The sequence below is a fragment of the Mizuhopecten yessoensis genome, unplaced genomic scaffold (assembly GCF_002113885.1).
Source record: "Mizuhopecten yessoensis strain PY_sf001 unplaced genomic scaffold, ASM211388v2 scaffold716265, whole genome shotgun sequence".
Taxonomy (NCBI): Eukaryota; Metazoa; Mollusca; class Bivalvia; order Pectinida; family Pectinidae; genus Mizuhopecten; species Mizuhopecten yessoensis.
Window position 1 is genome coordinate 295,363 of NW_018480030.1, and position 20,565 is coordinate 315,927.

Sequence of the window (20,565 nt, forward strand, 5' to 3'; positions counted from 1 at the left end):
TTTTCTTATCTTCACATTTATGCGAAAAAGGTTTTAATAATCTTATCTGGTAATATTTATATATATAGTAGTAGATGGTATTTTTCTTTTCATGAATAGTGTTAATGATACACAATAGAAATTTAAGCAAAATGTATTTGTCGTGGGTAGCGTGAATATACAATAAATGTGAGTCAGTCTGAATTGTTTCCCTATTGAACATTTGTACAATAAGCATGGGATATCTACAGATGCCAGATTGAAGTGATGACACTTGACTGGAAGAGAACACCATGGACCTAGAAGACATCACATACTCTCCTGTCATACCAAACGTGAGTTTGTAACTAGATATAAAAGTAGACCTAAAACATATATTATAGTCATAACCATTCTTGCAAGTGTCTACAATACTGATAAAACCTATTTCCTTTAAAGTGCATTTAAAAATAGGAAATTTGCTTTCAAGTATGTGTACAATTTATTTTAAATGTATGTGTCTGAAATTAAGTTTCCAGACACTGGAGGACCAGCCCGTCACAGTGCACCAGACCGTAGACCAGCATATCCTAGGGGACCAGCTCGTCACAGTGGACTAACTCCTAGACCAGCATATCACAGGGGACCAGCTCGTAGACCAGCATATCACAGGGGACCAGCTCGTCACAGGGGACCAGCCCATCACAGGGGACCAGCCCATCAAAGGGGACCAGCTCGTAGACCAGCTCGTAGACCAGCTCATCACAGGGGACCAGCCTGTCACAGCAGACCAGCCCATAGACCAATCCGTCACAGAGGACCAGCCCCTCACAGAGGATCAGTCCATCACAGGGGACCAGTCCCTCACAGCAGACCAGCCCGTAGACCAATCTGTCACAGGGGACCAGCCCATAGACCAGCATATCACAGGGGACCAGCCCATTGACCAATATGTCACAGGGGACCAGCCCATCACAGTGGACCAGCCCGTAGACCAGCTCATCACAGGGGACCAGCCTGTCACAGCAGACCAGCCCGTAGACCAATCCGTCACAGAGGACCAGCCCCTCACAGAGGACCAGCCCATCACATGGGACCAGCCTGTCACAGCAGACCAGCCCGTAGACCAATCTGTCACAGGGGACCAGCCCATAGACCAGCATATCACAGGGGACCAGCCCATTGACCAATCCGTCACAGCGGACCAGCCCATATACCAATCCGTCACTCGGGACCAGCCTGTAGACCAACCAATTACAGATGACCAGTCCATGATAGAGGACCAGCCCATCACAGAGGATCAGTCTGTTCGCAAAAAAAGGTATTAAATTGAATATGTACCCATGTTATTTGGAATATATCTGTTACAGAATGTACTAGAAACATCTTGTATAATTCTGAGCTGAAATATAGATTAAAAACTTATACTTTCTAAATATACCTGTAACAAGATTTTGAACACTGCAATATTACAGTTATAACCAAGGGCAGTTTTTAAAAATTGCCCATGGTTCAAGAATGTTGCCTGCCGTTGTAAGTATATAGTTTCAGTTTAATTTAATAGTTGTGTTTCTCCCAACTTGGCTTTTAAAAATAAAATCTCCAAACGTCTGTTTCAGGTACATTTTATAAACATATTTTCTGAGTTTGGAAAAACATGGCTGTATTGTGTTTGGCATAATTGCCTCATTATTTGTTTTTGTTTCAGAAAATATTTGTTTTTGTTTTATTTTTGTTTTGTTTTGCTTCTTTTGAAATTGTTAAAATATATTTACCAGTCTACACAAATTCATGTTTTTAAAATTCTTTTTAATAAGTTTGACGATTTGAGTGATTGTGCATATCTTTAAATTAGAGCAAGAAAATGTATTTATAAATGTGTTACTGAGTGTATAAAAATATCACCAGAACTATAAAGTATATCCAATTTCTTGTTAATTTAACAGGTTCACGAGTGGCCATTTGTACGCTTTTTCTCACTGGTACATAATGGATGGCTGGATGGGGATATCCTACACACTGTGATTGCAGATGATGTTGTTGGGGCTGTTGAGCCTCCCGATATCGTGATGCACGGGTCCAGGATTTTCTACAAATTTAACTTGTATAATTTGACATTACATGATGTTTGGCAGCTCACTCCGGAGTACTTTCATTTACCCTTTGTTGAGAACCGCAGTTGGTTATACAGTAATAATACTACACGCAACCCACAAGTGATGATGGCTGTTCCACAAGACTGAAGTGTTGTCTTTCCTTTAAACGACAACGTTTTAAAAATACTTTCTTTGAATGTCCCTGTGTTTTACTTGTTGTGTCCATGCCATCTAAATCAAAATTGCAGTAAGTCTTTTATGATATATACTGTTTAAGACTTTTGGTATTTGGGCATTACCCAGGTACATCGACTCTTGTTTCACAATGTGTCACCGTTAAAATGTTTAGTCATCGTATGTGACGTTTTCCTGATCAGTCTCAAAATTGAACATGTATGCTCAACTAGGGCTAAACGGGAACCTTCAAATCAAGTTTGAGAATTATCGTTCAAGTACTTCAAGAAATGAGTGATAACAAACTTCAACTGTCAAAATCAAAGATGGCCGCCTCTCAACTATAAAAATTCAAAATGGCGGTCTGTCGGCCATTTTCTTTTCTGATCAGTCTCAATTTTTTTTTTCAATATGCACAACTAGAGACCAAGGGGAGCCTAAATATAAAATGTAAGAAAGATCCAGGTAGAACTTTCTGAAAAATAGTGATAACAAACTTCAACAGTTCAAATTCAAAATGGCGGTCTGTCGGCCATTTTCTTTTCTGATCAGTCTCAATTTTTTTTTTCAATATGCACAACTAGAGATCAAGGGGAACCTAAATATGAAATTTGAGCAAGAGCAATAACAAACTTCAACAGTCAAAATTCAAAATGGCCGCTTGTCAGTCATTTTGTTTTCCAATCAGTCTCAAAATTCATCGTGCACAACTAGCAACAAAGGGGAAGCTACTTATAAAAGTTGAGAAAGATCCTTGCTGTCAAGAAATAGCGATAACAAGGATTATTTATGGAGGGACGGACAGATAGGCGACAGACCTTGAACTGAGGGCGATTTGAACAGCCCACCATCTGTAAACACCACAGATATGTTATGTATCAACATTAATGCATTGTAAAACATGAAATGAAAACTTAAGTCGCAGGCGAGACAAAGATGGGTATCTCTATATAGTTTTATATATTAAACAATATAGTCACCATTTCATTGTATTTAGTACTCTGGGATCATGCTTGGTTCTTTCAACTTTTGGGTTGTAGGTACACATGTTTCCATGGCGGTCCAACAGGTGTTGTAGAAACAAAATTTGTCTTTGTTTCTGCCTTTCTGTAATAGTCCAGGTGCTGCTTTAAATTCTCATGTAATCCTGACTTGTCAAGATCTACTACAGCAGCCAGTTTTTTCTGGGTAAAGATAGTGAAGTTCAAGAAAAGCCAAATAACAATTATGGTAGAAAGATTTAGTCGGTCTGGCATCTCATCTGAACACCATAACATGAGCTGTTCCCTAATGTGTAGTAAGCAGTCACTTTCAGGATCATACAGACAGATAGAAACATGATCAGATGTGGTTCCAAAAGTTGGAATCAGGAAATGTGATAGTGTATTCCTATTTCGGTTAACTTGAGCAAATCCATTTGTTATAGCTTCAGCAAAGATTTGCTGCAAGACCTTTAGATCCAGGAGTTCACCTTCATGTTTCTTGGTGACTTTCACTTCTTCACAAATATCACCGTTTTTCAATTGGGTTTCTACCTTTCTCTGTTTTCTATGTGGTTCACTTTCATCTGTATCATCATCTTCATCCTCTTCAGCATCATCAGTTTGTCCCTTCCCAAATGCCACAGCAATCGTATGGTTCAAGATGACATCTACTCTGCCATGCCATGTTCTTTGTGATCCTGTTTGATAAATATAGACATAAACTGTAAACGGCCGAGGCCAACTATCAGGCTTTAACCCTTTCACCCCTATATTACTTTAGTTGACTCTACCATGCATTGATCTGGATGAGTCCATTATGGTCTACAGTGGTGAAAGGTTTAAAAAGGTCATATTATTAAAGCTCAGGAAAAACATGTGAGCCGATCATGATCACCTTAACAAGAGAGGGATCTTAGCGCCCACCATTCGTTGAATGATGTTTATTTGGTCTATTGAAAGACTGATATTTTCTCTACTTTTCTAATCTTTCCTCTGAATCATTTGAAAGGAAGTGGAACCTACATATATGTAATCTGAGAACAAAATATCCCAGAGGGATTTTGCAATTGGCGCCCACCATTGAAAGTTCTTTATTGGTTCTTGGTAAGATTGATATTTTCTCTTTTTTTTTCTCTTTTCCTCATATTTATCTCTTGACATGTATGTCATATTGACAAAAATTTACTGTGCTTTTAGTTCCTCAGTCTCAATATATTGTACAACTAGTGACAAAGAAGAATTCACAAATGATATTGGGCATATTCATTGATTTGTTTCTCATAAATTGTCAAAAAATAATCATAGATGGCGGTCTGTTGGCCTTTTTGTTTCTAGATCAGTTTCAAAATTTAACATGCACAACTGGAAATAGCTGTAACAAACTTCATCTGTCAAAATTCAAAATGGCTGCCTGTCAGCCGTTTTGTTTTTCAATTAGTCTCAAAATTTAAAATGCAAAACTAGGACCAATGGAAACCTACATATGAAATTTGAGAAAGATCCATTTAGTACTTTCTGAGAAATAGCAGTAACAGACTTCAACTGTCAAAATTATAAATGGCCGCCTGTCAGTCATTTACAGACCCTGAACTGTTTGAGAATGTTTGCGGTCTGAATCATTTACAATTTTTCTTTTGCTTTTTGGATCGTTTTTCGTTCGTTTTCTTTTCAGTTTCGTTTGCATTTGCGTTCTCACGATTCATTTCCGCCATCAGAACCAAGAGGCATCCAATATGCATGCGCATCTACCACTAAATCAGGAACCAGATACTGGTGTGACTCGTAGACTCTACGGATCGGTATTTGTTAAGATATGGCGTACTCGACTGTTTGCCACGGGTAAGTGAATGCATTTCTCAGTGAATATTCCTACATAAATATGTCTCACGTTATGGCGAAAGTAGATAATCAATTAATCCACAAATGAAATACTTACATCCTTATATCTAGTTTAAAGGATTGTAATAAAGACATACATGATTTTCTGTTTACTTTTTAATCATTCAGATACGTATCACCAGCCTAGGGAAGTCAACAACAGTCCAAAATATACGACTGGGTGCCTTATGTAAAACATATACTGATGAATTTCAATACTTTTAGTTATTTTGCACCTCTAGCTTTGGATGGATGCCAGCGGGTAGCCATTTTTTTTTCTGGGTCAGACTCAAAATCAAAAGGGCACAACTAGGGACCAAGGGGAACCTACGTATGAAGGTTGAGAAAAATCCTCCCAGTAATTCTCAAGAAATAGCGATAGCAAACTTCGACTGTCAAAATAAAAGATGGCTGCCTGGCAGCCATTTTGTTTTCTGGATCAGACTCAAAATCATATGGGCACAACTAGGGATCAAGAGGAACCTACATATGAAGTTTCAGATGACGGACGTTGGACGTGACGGACGCAGGGCGATTTGAGTAAGATGGTGGGCTAAAAATATACGGGGGTCGTTACAGCCCGTGACAAAACATTCGTGTTGGAATGTATTTTGCCTAATTCTAGTCATAAAGTTTATACCCTGTGAGCTATGCGATAAACAAAGTCATGATTAGCTAAGGTACATGAAAGTCACATGATATGGGTAGACCAATTGTTGTGAGTTTCTGTGTCTGAGTGCACATGGGGAAACACAAGCTTTGGGGTGTTTGAGACGTGGCAGTACTGTTACGGGTGTGGACCGTGTTTGTTGGGTCCTGCAGGCCGTCGTTCACCATGTCGTCCCATGCAGGGATGGAATTTTGATACATTATCAAAGCTAGCCTTTCGGCCATTTTGTTTTCTGATACGTCTGATTAGCCATCAACTATAGTTACAAGCATATAATCTGTTGCGAGAGGAATGGAAGAACACAGATCTTTCACGCAATCTGTTGTTGTTTTCTTTAGCATCTAGATCTTGTTTAGCATATTTACATTGTAACTGAATTTTGAGATAAATTTCAATGCAAAAACACAAGAAAGATGTGCAAGCAAGTCATGTAAGGGTATACAAGTCTGTGCATGATTCATTCTACTGCGAGAATGCATGGGAACACTGGTATCTGAAATGATCGTTCGCACAGAGACAAATCAGACTCCCTATATACTGTACGTTAAAATCGTTGTTAAAAAACCCGCAATTAATACAGTTTCATAAAATGGTGTACATAATAATGTCGCCTAACTTCATTAGTCCCTTCAAGAATTTCCGAGACTCATTATGCATACAATACAATAAAATCATAGACAATGCAAATTGATCTTACCTACTGAAGTGTCTCCTTCACATATCTTGGCCTTACAGCCACAGACGCACTCTTTTGGAAGTTGCTTTGCATATTTATCAACCTCATACTTCTTGCCTGGTACCAATTGGGAAAATAGGTGATGTGCCAATCCAGCCATTATTTGTGTCTCTTTATTTCCATTTGTTGAATGAGTGGCTGTGGTTACAAGTTTCTTAATTGACTCTTCATGTTTTCTTTTCTCTGAAACACAAATCACACCATTGCACCTTCAGAGAGTAACACGTGTAATATAGTTTTGGGACAATTACCTCACTGGAATAATTTCATCCAAGTTTGAATAACTTGCAACTGAATATAAACAAAATATAGCCAAAATATAATTTTCCTATATAAACTATAGTAAATGTTACCCCCTCCCCAGGGGAGAATGCGCATGTGATGCCCCAGGGTAATGGAATTCTCAATTCTGGTAAAGCACCTGAAAAGTATTTGATTCTACCGTATCTGGGGCTCGAGAAGAAGGTTTTTGAAATTTCAGTCAATTTTACCCATTTTGCCCCCTGCTCATCAGCCCCTGGGAGTCCGTCAGGGCCAATATGTGCATACTATCAAACTGCAATCCCAAACGAATAATACTAACCAAGTTTGAATCATTTCCAATGGCAATTCAACAAATGAGGCTCAAAAATGTGATTTCCCTATATATAGTAAATTTTACCCCCTCCATCCCAAGGGGGAAATGTGAGACCCCAGAGTCATGAAATTCACAACTTTGGTAAAGCACCTTAAGACCCTTCATTCTATGAAGAGTTATTGATTCTACCATATCTGGGTCTTGAGAAGAAGATGTTTGAAATTTCATTGAAATTGGTTCAGGGGTTTCTGAGAAGAAGTCAAAAATGTAAATTGTTTATGGACGGACAACACACGAGGGACGATGCACGACGAAAGACAAAAGGCAATTTTTGCAATAGCTATATAGATCACTTGAGACTTAGTGACCTAAAAATATAATTTCCCTATATAAACTGTATACTTTACCCCCTCTCCAGAGGAAACGTGATGTCCTAGGGTAATGGATTTCACAATTTTGATAAATCACCTTAAGACCTTTCCATTTCTGAAGAGCACTTGATTCTGACATATCTGGGTCTGAAGAAGAAGATTGTTGAAATTTCAGCCAATTTCACCATTTTTGGCCCCGCCCCTTAGCTCCTGGGGATGATGGATCAAGGTCAATTTGTCTATATCCTCAAACTGTCATCCTGTGCTTATAATTCAATCCAAGCTTGAATAATTTCCAACTGAATATAAACAAAATATAGCCAAACATTTTCCTATAAAAGAGTCCCAATAGGCCTGCATCGCTCACCTGGTATTCACTTTGATAATTCTCTGCCTTTCAGTTAATCTAAAGAACTTGTTTCTAGTGCTGGAACGGTTAGTTAAAATGCCAACCGGACTAACCGACTCGGACTAACAGACTCGGACTAACTGAACAGTAACCGGATCAAACCAGACTTTGGTGTTGAACTATTACTCTACTGTAGGATATGTAAAAATATTGTAATGTACATATACTGTACCCCCATTGGTTCACATACTGTTCGATCATACAACACACTGAGACAGATATGACTAGTATACAACACACTGAGACGGATACGACTTGTATACAACACACAGAGACAGATATGACTTGTATACAACATACTGAGACACATACGACTTGTATACAACACACTGAGACAAATATGACTTGTATACAACACACTCTGTTCGATCATACAACACACTGAGACAGATATCACTAGTATACAACACACTGAGACAAATATGACTTGTATACAACACACTCTGTTCGATCATACAACACACTGAGACAGATACGACTTGTATGCAACATACTGAGACAGATATGACTTGTATACAACATACTGAGACAGATATGACTTGTATACAACATACTGAGACAGATACGACTTGTTTACAACACACTGAGACAGATCTGACTTGTATACAACACACGGAGACAGATATGACTTGTATACAACAGACTGAGACAGATACGACTTGTATGCAACATACTGAGACAGATATGACTTGGATACAACATACTGAGACAGATACGACTTGTATACACACACTGAGACAGATATGACTAGTATACAACACACTGAGACAGATACGACTTGTATACAACATACTGAGACAGATATGACTTGTATACAACATACTGAGACAGATACGACTTGTATACCACACACTGAGACAGATATGACTAGTATACAGCACACTGATATAGATATGACTAGTATACAACACACGGAGACAGATATTACTTGTATACAACACACAGAGACAGATATGACTTGTATACAACACACTGAGACAGATATGACTAGTATACAACACACTGATATAGATATGACTAGTATACAACACACGGAGACAGATATGACTTGTATACAACACACAGAGACAGATATGACTTGTATACAACACACTGAGACAGATATGACTAGTTTACAACACACTGAGACAGATATGACTAGTTTACAACACACTGAGACAGATATGACTAGTATACAACACTCTGAGACAGATATGACTTGTATACAACACACTGATACAGATATGACTAGTATACAACACACGGAGACAGATATGACTTGTATACAACACACTGAGACAGATATGACTAGTATACAACACACTGAGACAGATACGACTTGTATACAACACACGGAGATAGATACGACTTGTACACAACACACTGAGACAGATATGACTTGTATTCAACACACTGAGATAGATATGACTTGTACACAACACACTGAGACTGATATGACTTGTATAAAACACACTGAGACAGCTATGACTTGTATACACCACACTGAGACAGATATGACAAGTATACAACACACTGAAACAGATATGACTTGTATACCACACACTGAGACAGATATGCCTTGTATACAACACACCGAGACAGATATGACTAGTTTACAACACACTGAGAAAGATATTACTTGTATACAACACGCTGAGACAGATATGACTTCTATACAACACACTCAGACAGATACGTCTTGTATACAACACAATGAGACAGATATGACAAGTATACAACACACTGAAAAAGATATGACTTGTATAAAACACACTGAGACAGCTATGACTTGTATACACCACACTGAGACAGATACGACTTCTATACAACACACGGAGACAGATATGACTTCTATACAACACACGGAGATAGATACGACTTGTATACAACACACTGAGACAGATATGACTAGTTCACAACACACTGAGACAGATATGACTTGTATACAGATCTCTGCACAACAAGTGTAACTAATACACGATGCTTGAAAGATCTTCAAGAGTCTTGATGATCACCAATTATGCCGGGAGGTCTTCAAAATTCAATCACGAAAGATTGCGATGATAAGGGAAACCATCGCGTTCCTCCGCGATCGGTACGCTAAAGATCACGAAACGTCAGCAAGACCCACCGTGTTCGCTGTGCTCACTCAGGCGAGGAGACGTCGATCTCTATTTACCTTGGAAAATGATATGCCAGGAGATGAAGATAAGCTATTGTCAGTGGCATTTCTTTTAATAATGTTTTATCAATTTCATTACTAGAAAAGCAAAACATACAAACAGAAGTAAGAGAGATATGTATTTTACGTATCTAACATTAAAATGGTATTTGTCAACTAACTGAAATGTATTTCTCATTTCCTTTCTATGGGTGTCATAAATTACCGCTACATATGAGCACGGACTTAAATAGCGATCTATTTCCGTGAATCTACACAATGTCGGCTTTATATCAGTCTTATATAATACATTTCGATCTTGTTTTAACAAAAAACGCGAAAGTGAAAGTTTGGCACCACAAAAGTAATGTTACGATTTATTTCATCTTTGAACATACAAGTTATTCCACGGAACACCACCAAAGTAATGTTACGATCTACAACATACACCGATTTAGATTATATTCAAACAGATAATTTGTTTATAACTTACTTCATTTTTTACTCGCAGTATAATCCACAACAAAAAGAATATGTATTATTAATACCACAATCATCGGGATTAGTCTTAGATTTGTTGGTGTATGGATCATATTCGTGCATTTGATTGGTTGTTACGTCTCTGGTTGATGTACTTGTCGATTCTCCACTCCACAGGGACCTGAGAATTGCTCACAGCTATATTTGGACCTACACCAATAAGATATATGAGGATAAGATGAACGATCAAATATCAAAACACCAAAGAGTTGTACATTATACCCAAAAAGGTGCACATTTAATCTACCGATTTATAAGAAAGTATCGTGATCTTTTAGTAGGAATACTGATTTATCTCCTAATATGTATTATGCCGCGAAAAAAACACCTATGACAACTCTGATATGCTAACTAAGTATTGCAAATATGGAGATCTGATCAGTTTATTTCTTATCGTAATCAGAGACGTACATACTGGCTTTATATATGTTTTTGTCGTAATTTAACCATTTTTCAGGAAAGTACAATTTCATTAGGATCCGTTCTGTACAGAATACAGAGTTTCAAAATGAGAAAAAGAACTGATGAAGAACACTGTCGTGTCAGATGCCTCCCCCATCACCGGCGAACACACATATACACTTCACAACTTTTTTCTTCTTCTAAGAACACAAACCTGAACACAATAGCTTTACTGATCATTTATATTTGTTTTGCCTCGCTCATCTCGGCGCACTTATAACGGATATGTAAGAAAGATATCAGAAATACATGTAGTTTTAGATGCTTTCCAATTACATTTAACGGACAACAGAACAAAGTAATTCCACTCTAGACAGCTACGAAATTTAAAAATTGAAAGGCAAAATATTATCCCCAATCATAATATATTACATGTTATTCAGGATTTGATCTGGATGAAGCAGTATCGATATAAAAGATACTGTGTTGACCACGAATCCATGCGAGGTTCATTGTAACCATACGCAATAAAGGAAAATAAAAAAAAAACTCAGCAAATTCGTGGAATTTATATCCCCAACTTGCAGGACATATTGTAGGTTAACATTATTGAGGTTATGTTTAAACATGTGAGAATCGTGCTGTTGAGACATAATGTATAGCTTGAAACTTGAAGAAGAAAAAAGCCCTATACCTCATTGATTATCTGTTAACATGCACAAATCACATCGGTTAGAAAAAAGCCCTATACCTCACTGATTATCCGTTAATATGCACAAATCACATCGGTTAGCAATCTTAGCATGAGTTGGATGTGAATAAGGAATTTGGTTGAAACTTCCTAATAATATCTACAGCAATTATCACACGAAAACCAAAGAGTGCCCGAGACGGGTGGAAAGACAGGAACACAAACATTGTAATCAAGTTTGAAGGAATTTGGCAAATATTTGCTAGAGTTATTAAGCGGAAACTGCAGATAATGGCGTTTTTTCATTAATCAAGGGGCCAAATGGAGTCTGTTTAAAGTGTTTTCAAACTTGGCTGAGCCCTTAATGCGTTGAACCCTGTTACTAGAAACAAAACCCAGCAGATAAAAAACCAAGATGCATCACTACAGGCCTGAACTGGGGCCTTCAACATTGCCACCTCAGTGATCCAGACAACACATCTTTTTTTCACTCATTTTTAACAAAAATACCCTGTATACAGGATTATTACAGTATATATATTCTTATTGATACTGATAGAACGTCAAACTCCAGTGGTCTGATCATGGTTCATGGTGGTCGACGTCTTCGTAAGCATAAAACATTGCTTCTGTTGACGCTTCTTCATAGTTGTTCACTTATTTACAGGTTGCACAGAGGATACGTATACAATTTGATATTATATATATTAATAGCACAATGGTAAAAATTTGATTGGATGATTGACCCAATGGTCATTGAGTCTAGATTTAGAAACATTTAAGGTTGGGGAATCTACCACAATTGTAGGTAGTTGATTCCAAATATATTTACAATTCTATTTTTTTAAAGCATTTCCCCTCATGTTGGTCTTATAGCTTTTTTTTTCAAATGGGGTCCGCTGAAAGTGGTCATCGTACTTGGCCGAGTCCTTAATGCGTTGAACCCTGTTACAAAGTTTGAAGACAATCGGATAATATTTGCGAGAGTAAATGAACAGAAATGGCAGATAATGACGTTTTTCGTTATTCAAGGGCCATAACTCCGCCAAATGGGGTCCGCTTAAAGTGGTCATCAATCTTGGCCGAGCCATTAAGGCATTTAACCCTGTGACCAAGTTTGAAGTAAATCGGTTATCATTTGTTGTAGATATTGCCAGAAATGAAGGGTACCCTCTCTCCATAATAAAACCTACCAGGAAAGACTCAAAACATTGGGATTACCAACACCCGAGTAAAGACAAATTTGTAGAGAGAGAGCGGTAGAAGAATATAAAATCCCTATGCAACCACGATATTCTGGACAAAGAAAGTATATTCACACCATCGCGCTATAGTGCAACAAGGGGGGGGGGGGGGGGCACTCCAAAAAGTTGTACAAGAGACCTTTCTGCAAAGTTCTGGCCACTTCTTTAGTAACCGTGTTATTGACCTATTAATGGAACACATTTCCGGAAAATGTAATATATCAGCGCCTAGTATCAACTGTTTTATGGAGAGACTGAACCGTCATTGGAGAGCACACCCCCACTACAAATACAGGCCCTCCTTCTGGTAGTGTGTGAAATTTCAATATGTTATACCTTAAGGACATACTATGTGTGTTATCATCAACCCTGAGGATTTATATTGTTTTTTTAAACAAAGTTTATATACAATGCACTATGACCAAGATGCATCACTACAGGCCTGAACTGGGGCCTTCAACATTGCCACCTCAGTGATCCAGACAACACATCTTTTTTTCACTCATTTTTAACAAAAATACCCTGTATACAGGATTATTACAGTATATATATTCTTATTGATACTGATAGAACGTCAAACTCCAGTGGTCTGATCATGGTTCATGGTGGTCGACGTCTTCGTAAGCATAAAACATTGCTTCTGTTGACGCTTCTTCATAGTTGTTCACTTATTTACAGGTTGCGCAGAGGACACGTATACAATTTGATATTATATATATTAATAGCACAATGGTAAAAATTTGATTGGATGATTGACCCAATGGTCATTGAGTCTAGATTTAGAAACATTTAAGGTTGGGGAATCTACCACAATTGTAGGGAGTTGATTCCAAATATATTTACAATTCTATTTTTTAAAAGCATTTCCCCTAATGTTGGTCTTATAGCTTTTTTTTCAGTTTTATTTAGTTTCCCCTCGTATTAAGGTTGTTGAAGGCAGGGATGATTTGTTGGCAGGCACGTAGCTGCCACGTAAGCAAATAAGCAGTTGCATGCACATGAAAAATTCAAATGTACGATTATATTTTCATGATTTTTCAAGTCAGAAATAGTGATTAAATGATGTGTGGCTTCAATTGAAAATTATATTAAATTTAACTGTATATTCAAAACCTATATCTAACACCACAGTACCTATCCCAGTATATATTTTTTTAACTTTTCCTAAATAGATATCATTACCTTTTCATTTTGATAACAAGTTGATATTTCCGGCGCGTGGTTCTATAAATAGAACCGGAAATATAATCATGGTTACGTAATCGCGAAACAGATGTAGCTGTACCCAAATCGGGACACCCCTACCAGTTTTGGATTATATTTGGAGATGAAAAAAAGTATTTAGCAGAACATGGCATATCTTTGGAATATTTAAGAGTCAGTGGTTGTTCTGAATGAATTTCTTTTACAAACAACCATTAGTTGTGAAATAGTAGGAATGTGAAAAATCACATTAAAAAATTGAAAATCAATAACGTTGCATGGCGCATCAATTTAGAACGTTACATTTTCATCATTATTTTTAAACTAAAACTGAATGTAACCATAAGTGGCAGTAAATAAAGTTTATATAATGTTTTATTTGTATATAATCATCTTTAAATCAATATTTTCCATTTGAAAATACTTCTTTGCACAGCATGCAAATTTCTTGTGACTTTTTCCTTCAAGTGTCCCGATTTGGGTACTGTCCTGATTTGGGTACTGTGACGGTTAACATCGATGTTAGGAGCTACCGTCATCTTATGTTCTGAGAAATGTCGATGATATTAAAAGGGGTTTGGGGATTAATCTGTTCATATGGGCTCTAGGCATTTTAAATATCTAGTTAATTTAGATTCATCAGAAAAGAGATACGACACAACGGATATTATCGGGGAATTTCGACAATTGACACATTTTTGTTGGAGAAAAAAGGGAGAGCTGTCTTTTGCATTTGAAATGCATTTGAATTTTTGCGATGCTTTCCAATAATAAAGTGAATGAATCAACCAAAAAATGTTGCCTGTAAAATAAAATAAATCACTCAAATATTTATCTGAAAAACCACCAGATGGCACGACAGAGCTTCTAGATTTTAAAATAATCCGGGGTGGGGGGTGGGGGGTGGGGCATGCCCCCGTACCCCACTAGAATGGCTTCACGCCTTTGGTGCGACTTCATGCATGCACATCAGAAACAGGCCAGCTATATATGGTGTTTATTCGTCCGAATTATTCTGACGTTTTATCAACTTTTTTCATATCGGTTTGTCGTCGATTAACGACGTTAATCGACGACAGACCGATATGAAAAAAGTCGATAAACGTCAGAATAATTCGGACTAGGTGGTTATCAGCTTATAGATTTCTACCATGTCGGATCTTAGTCTTCATGTGCTCAGAGGAAAAAAACTTCTACACGATCATTTTGCAATAAAACTTACCACGCAGAAACTCCAATAACGTCAAGAATGCTTGCCAACAAACGTCAGGCCGAGAACATTTTTCGATAGCGTCAACTCCATGTGCCAGAAATTCTTCAAGAATAGATATGTTTAAAATGTCTTTCATGTATACCAGTCCACTCTTTGGATATCCACTTCTGTAATCTGTCTCAAATGCCTCTAGGCTTTCATAGCTTAGTCGAAGAGAGACATATGCATCGCTGAAAGATGTTCCATCTGAAGCATTACTATTTTGTATAACTAAGTTGACGAATGCAGGCATGGGAGAAACAGTTTCAGTGGTAATAATTTTCAAAACACGTTTGACTTTTACTTCCTCTTCGGATCCTCTGAAGTCCTTAAATAGTGACTGAAGCTGGTTTGCGGCCATTTCGAGTGGTGGGGCCAGAACCTAGCACACTGAGCCAGATTCCCGGGAAAAACTGCTTTCGGGCTAGTAAATAAGCCTCGGTTTCGTATTTCTTAACCGGAAATGAAGTATGTGAAAGTGAAAGTAGGAGTTTATAGTCGGGTTATAGGGGTTCGACGATTTACAGGAACGGACAGGAACGGGCAGAAAAGGACAGAAACGGGCAGGAACGGGCAGCAATCTATTAATAATTATATACATTAATGAATATATATATTAGATACATTTAAGTATCATTATCGGGTATAAGATCTATTTGATAAAAGGATTGCAATTACATGATCGGGGCAGAATCGGACTAAATTATATATATACATTTATGACGATATTACTTATGATACCTACATTTATAGTATCATTATATAATTTTTATCGGGTATAAGATATATTTGATAAAAGAATTGCAAGGAATTAAGAGTATTGTTTTGATATGGATCGGGCAGGAACGGGCGACGATTAACAGGAACGGACAGAAACGGGCGACGATTTACAGGAACGGACAGAAACGGGGGAGGATTGGACTTATTTATATATATTTGTTGTATATATTTAAGTATCTTTTTCGGGTATAAGGTATATTTGATAAAATAATTGCAATTACATGATCGGAGCATAATCGGACTGAAATATATATATATTTATGTCGTCATTACTTACGGATACCTATATTGATATTATTATATAATTTTTATCGGGTATTAGATATATTTGATAAAAAGATTGCATCGAAATAAGAGTATTGTATTGATATGGATCGGGCAGGAACGGGCGACGATTTACAGGAACGGACAGAAACGGGGGAGGATCGGACTTATTTATATATATTTATTGTATATTTTTAATTATCCTTTTATCATGCAATTACATGATCGGGGCAGAATCGGACTGAATTATATAAATACATTTATGTCAATATTACTTATGATACCTACATTTCTAGTATCATGTATTTTTTTATCGGGTATAAGATATATTTGATAAAAGAATTGCAATTACAGGAACGGGGCAGGATCGGACTAAATTATATATATTTATAAATTGCCAGGCCGAGGTTCCAATATATGTCTCTGGTTTATTCTATCAAAAAAGGTTGTTCAAAGAATTATATATTACATATATAATAAATATGTATCTGGGTTATTTTCTCATTTATATATATGACATTGTTATTGGGATGTCATAACACATGAAACATTGGAAATGACATTATGATAACCAAATTTTAATAACTTCATAACTTATACTCAACTCTTAATAAATAGCATGAATATATTTTGAGTGAATGAATTGGTGTTAATGTGTAGATTACCATCCAATCACGTCTACGATCTTAAAAAAATAATCATTAAGATTATATTAATCCTTTGTTCTTGTACTTATTGATGTGCAGACGGTTAACAGTTCAATCAAATGAAACTTCTAAGTATCTTTCAAAGAAAATACGCAATTTTCCAACTCAAAAAAGTGACATCAGTCTGAAAATTAAATATTATTCTATATGTAAATACAGGGATGTGTAGTCCACGTGTTTTACGTAAATAAATATTGAAGTCCATATGTTGGATTGTTTGGCCACATAGGCCTTATCTGTTATAGAAAAACAATGCTGTATATTAATTGTATATGTATCGTAGAAAGAAAAACGGTGAAACGCTTTAAGTTTCAATTTTCAAAGGCCGGTGTGGTCAAAACCGATTATCTAATTCCGTAATAGTAGACAATAGACTTCTTGTTCTAACAAAAACGTACATTGATGACTCTGTCAGCAAATTTCTTAGCCATCAATCACCTTGCGACACAAGCCAATCATCGTTACAGGTAAGTACCCCACCTTATCAGTGACCCCGCCCTCCTGTGAACACATATGTTCTAGTTCTTTATTAACTTTAAGTCTTGCGACTTATCAGTGTAAACATATATTAAACAGGATATTTACATATGTACAAAAAGCCACATTGGTCACAGGAGAATGAACAATACACACATACAAACTGTCATATATCTGATCGGCGCTTATTTGCGATACTTTCCAAGATAACATAATTCTTTAATATTCTGTGTATTAACTAATTGAACAAGCTTATATACACTAGGGTTATTTCTATAGTAACATTTTAAATACTTCCGTCGTAAATCTGTATATCTTGTGCAAACTAAAACAAAATAACACTCGTCTTCTATGTCATTAAGATTACACTTTGTAATAACATAAGCTAAATGGTTAATTTGTTGGCTTTTGAATATTGGCGTCGCGTGCCGAGTGAACAATTTAGATTGGTTAATTACACATATATGATTATCTTGTCTGATGAAGCTGAGAAAATGAATTCACCAGCTAAACTCAAAACTGTAAAACGTCAAGAACAGATTATTCAATGGTATATCACCGGACAGCAACGCAGACGTTTTTCCACAATAAAACGTTTCAAATTTGTATTCTCTGGTCTTATATGAACGTGCATCAAAATAGAACACATTTCCTTTGAACATTTCCTATGTGTCTGGTAAGCTCTGTCTCGTCAGAGACGTCTCGTGTGCCAATCAACTTCGCTTTCAATATCAGGCGGGATTTGGTCTGTACAAGTGGTTGGGAATCGTTGAGATTCTTTTTTCGTTCAACATATTTCATTTTAATTAAAACATATTGTATTGCTTCTAAATTCAAACAAGAGGATTGGGCACAAGTTATTACAACTTATTAAAGCCCTCTCCTCAACAATTGTACTACAACAATGTGATAGCGACAATAGACATATATGTACATTTTATACCATATAGTACAAGGTAGTGGTCACAAATTGTTAAAACTTTTCAAAACCTTCTCCCGTAAAAGTAAAACGTTGCTCATCGCAGTCAGTTGCACAATTTTTAGTATCTTTATCACTAAACCAATTTATTAAATTAACTTCTGAGAAAAAGCTGTTATAACATTGTAATCCACCTAAATAAACAATACCTGGGACTTACATACATGTTGATATAATGTTTTATAATTAAAATTAGATATTGTACACGGAATTGGATAAAGTCCGTGGTTATGCATTCATATAACTTGATGTTTTTCAAGACTTAAATTTGATTAAATAAATTCGACGAGTATTTAGTATGAGTAGATTTACTTTTCACAAGCATGTATCTTTAGTATATATTGGAACAAATCTATATTTATACATATTATAAACATGTATATCGATAGTTGTTATAACTATGTACGTAAATACGTTTATAACGTTCATTGCATAATAAAATTATTTAAACATCTGTTCTAATTTAGTTGACTAAGTAATTTTTGGGAAAATCCTCTATTCTATTCAAAATTTATCTCCGTTTTCGTCGTCATTGCATAACCAATATATATATATATACCTGTAGCTGTGATTTAGATTCGGTACCAGTATACACCTCATTAGTGTACCTTCAGGAACTTGGATTGTTAAGTGCCCGGGGGCACAGACCCGGGATATTTGCCCGAGTCCAGAATGGAGCCGTACTCCAGATAACAGATTTCTGTTATTTCCTAATTAGTGTCACAAACTCATGGTTATTAAAAGTGTATGTATACAGTATCTCTGGGAGTCGAATCAAGTTTGAACACGGAATTAGACAACAAGTTTTCATGTCATTTAGTATTTAGCTTTCGGATGATCAAATACGTATATATTACGTAATATGTAATATATACGTCTCTGAATTGATGTAATGTAATTCCTTTTATTTATCTATTTAATTTTTGAATTGATTAATGACAACCTACTCGTCTATCCTTCATAAGATTGGTCAGAGAACTATATCTGGAAAAATATCTAGCTTGTCCAAAACAGACTATCTGTGAGTTAATCAAGTAATTGAAAGGGCTTCGAATCATATACAATCCATATACTTTTTGAATTTCATAGTATTTGAGTATCTAATTTAACTGAAGGTTCTTCTCCAGCATTGTTATATAATTGATACTGTTATGTTTAACAAAATTGAATAACTAACATTTTTGAAAAGTAATTTCAAATTTTCTAAATATTTCCTGTTAAATTTATACATGTGATCTTAATAACACCATTTTGTGACATGAATATAATTAATATAGTGAGACTGACTATTATATTTCTAACTGCTTGAGTCGCATGTATATGTTGATATGAAAAAACGAATACGTTTTAGGAAAGAGATGTTTAATTTTATGATTTTAGATTTCATTTCAGATAGATTATGAGATACTCTACCGGTGTATGATTGCATGCAACTCAACTCTAATAATTTAATAGTGAATGTCTCATTTTATAGTGTCGATAATATGTTTCAAGGTGTGTTTATTTTAGTGTTGATCAATGCAATGAATTGATACAGAAATAGATAAATATCTCGTCTCCCCGTTATGTCTGTACAGATTAACCACAAAGTTAAAAGAAAGAGAGAATGAAGGAATGAAGGAAACACAGAGTCCGATCCTGCCCCGATCCATATCAATAAGCAATACTCTTATTTCGTTGCAATTTTTTTCATCAAATATATCTTGTACCCTATACAAAATATATATTAATATAAATATAGGTATCATAAGTAATGACGACATAAATATATATATATATATTTAGTCCGATTCTGCTCCGATCATGTAATTGCAATTCTTTTATCAAATATACCTTATACTCGATAAGGATAATCAAATATATTTAAATAAGTCCGATCCTCCCCCGTTTCTTTCCGTTCCTGTAAATCGTCGCCCGTTTCTGTCCGTTCCTGTAAATCGTCGCCCGTTCCTGCCCGATCCATATCAATACAATACTCTTATTTCGTTGCAATCTTTTTATCAAATATATCTTATACCCGATAAAAATTATATA

The 20,565-nt window shown here is 36.1% G+C and overlaps 2 protein-coding genes across 4 annotated transcripts; one reads left to right on the forward strand and one right to left on the reverse strand.

Annotated features, from left to right (window-relative positions):
- Positions 1 to 272: 272 nt before the first annotated feature.
- On the forward strand, positions 273 to 2,212 carry LOC110442437. The gene is made up of 6 exons (XM_021486044.1): positions 273 to 314; positions 591 to 893; positions 972 to 1,006; positions 1,061 to 1,279; positions 1,434 to 1,491; positions 1,905 to 2,212. Exons 1-6 carry the CDS (start codon positions 273 to 275, stop codon positions 2,199 to 2,201), a joined length of 954 nt encoding a protein of 317 aa, XP_021341719.1. The 3' UTR covers positions 2,202 to 2,212.
- Positions 2,139 to 15,771, reverse strand: LOC110442443. Of its 3 annotated transcripts, none has more exons than XM_021486054.1 (4): positions 15,295 to 15,771; positions 6,457 to 6,678; positions 3,764 to 3,909; positions 2,139 to 2,285 (listed from the first exon to the last, which is right to left on the reverse strand). In XM_021486054.1, the coding sequence occupies exons 1-4, from the start codon at positions 15,683 to 15,685 to the stop codon at positions 2,232 to 2,234; spliced, it is 813 nt and encodes a 270-aa protein (XP_021341729.1). In that variant the 5' UTR covers positions 15,686 to 15,771; the 3' UTR covers positions 2,139 to 2,231. The 3 variants fall into 3 exon arrangements, with proteins under 3 accessions (XP_021341729.1, XP_021341727.1, XP_021341726.1); XM_021486052.1 differs by having other exon boundaries at positions 2,253 to 2,285; positions 3,209 to 3,909; XM_021486051.1 differs by lacking the exon at positions 2,139 to 2,285 and having other exon boundaries at positions 2,877 to 3,909.
- Positions 15,772 to 20,565: the final 4,794 nt, after the last annotated feature.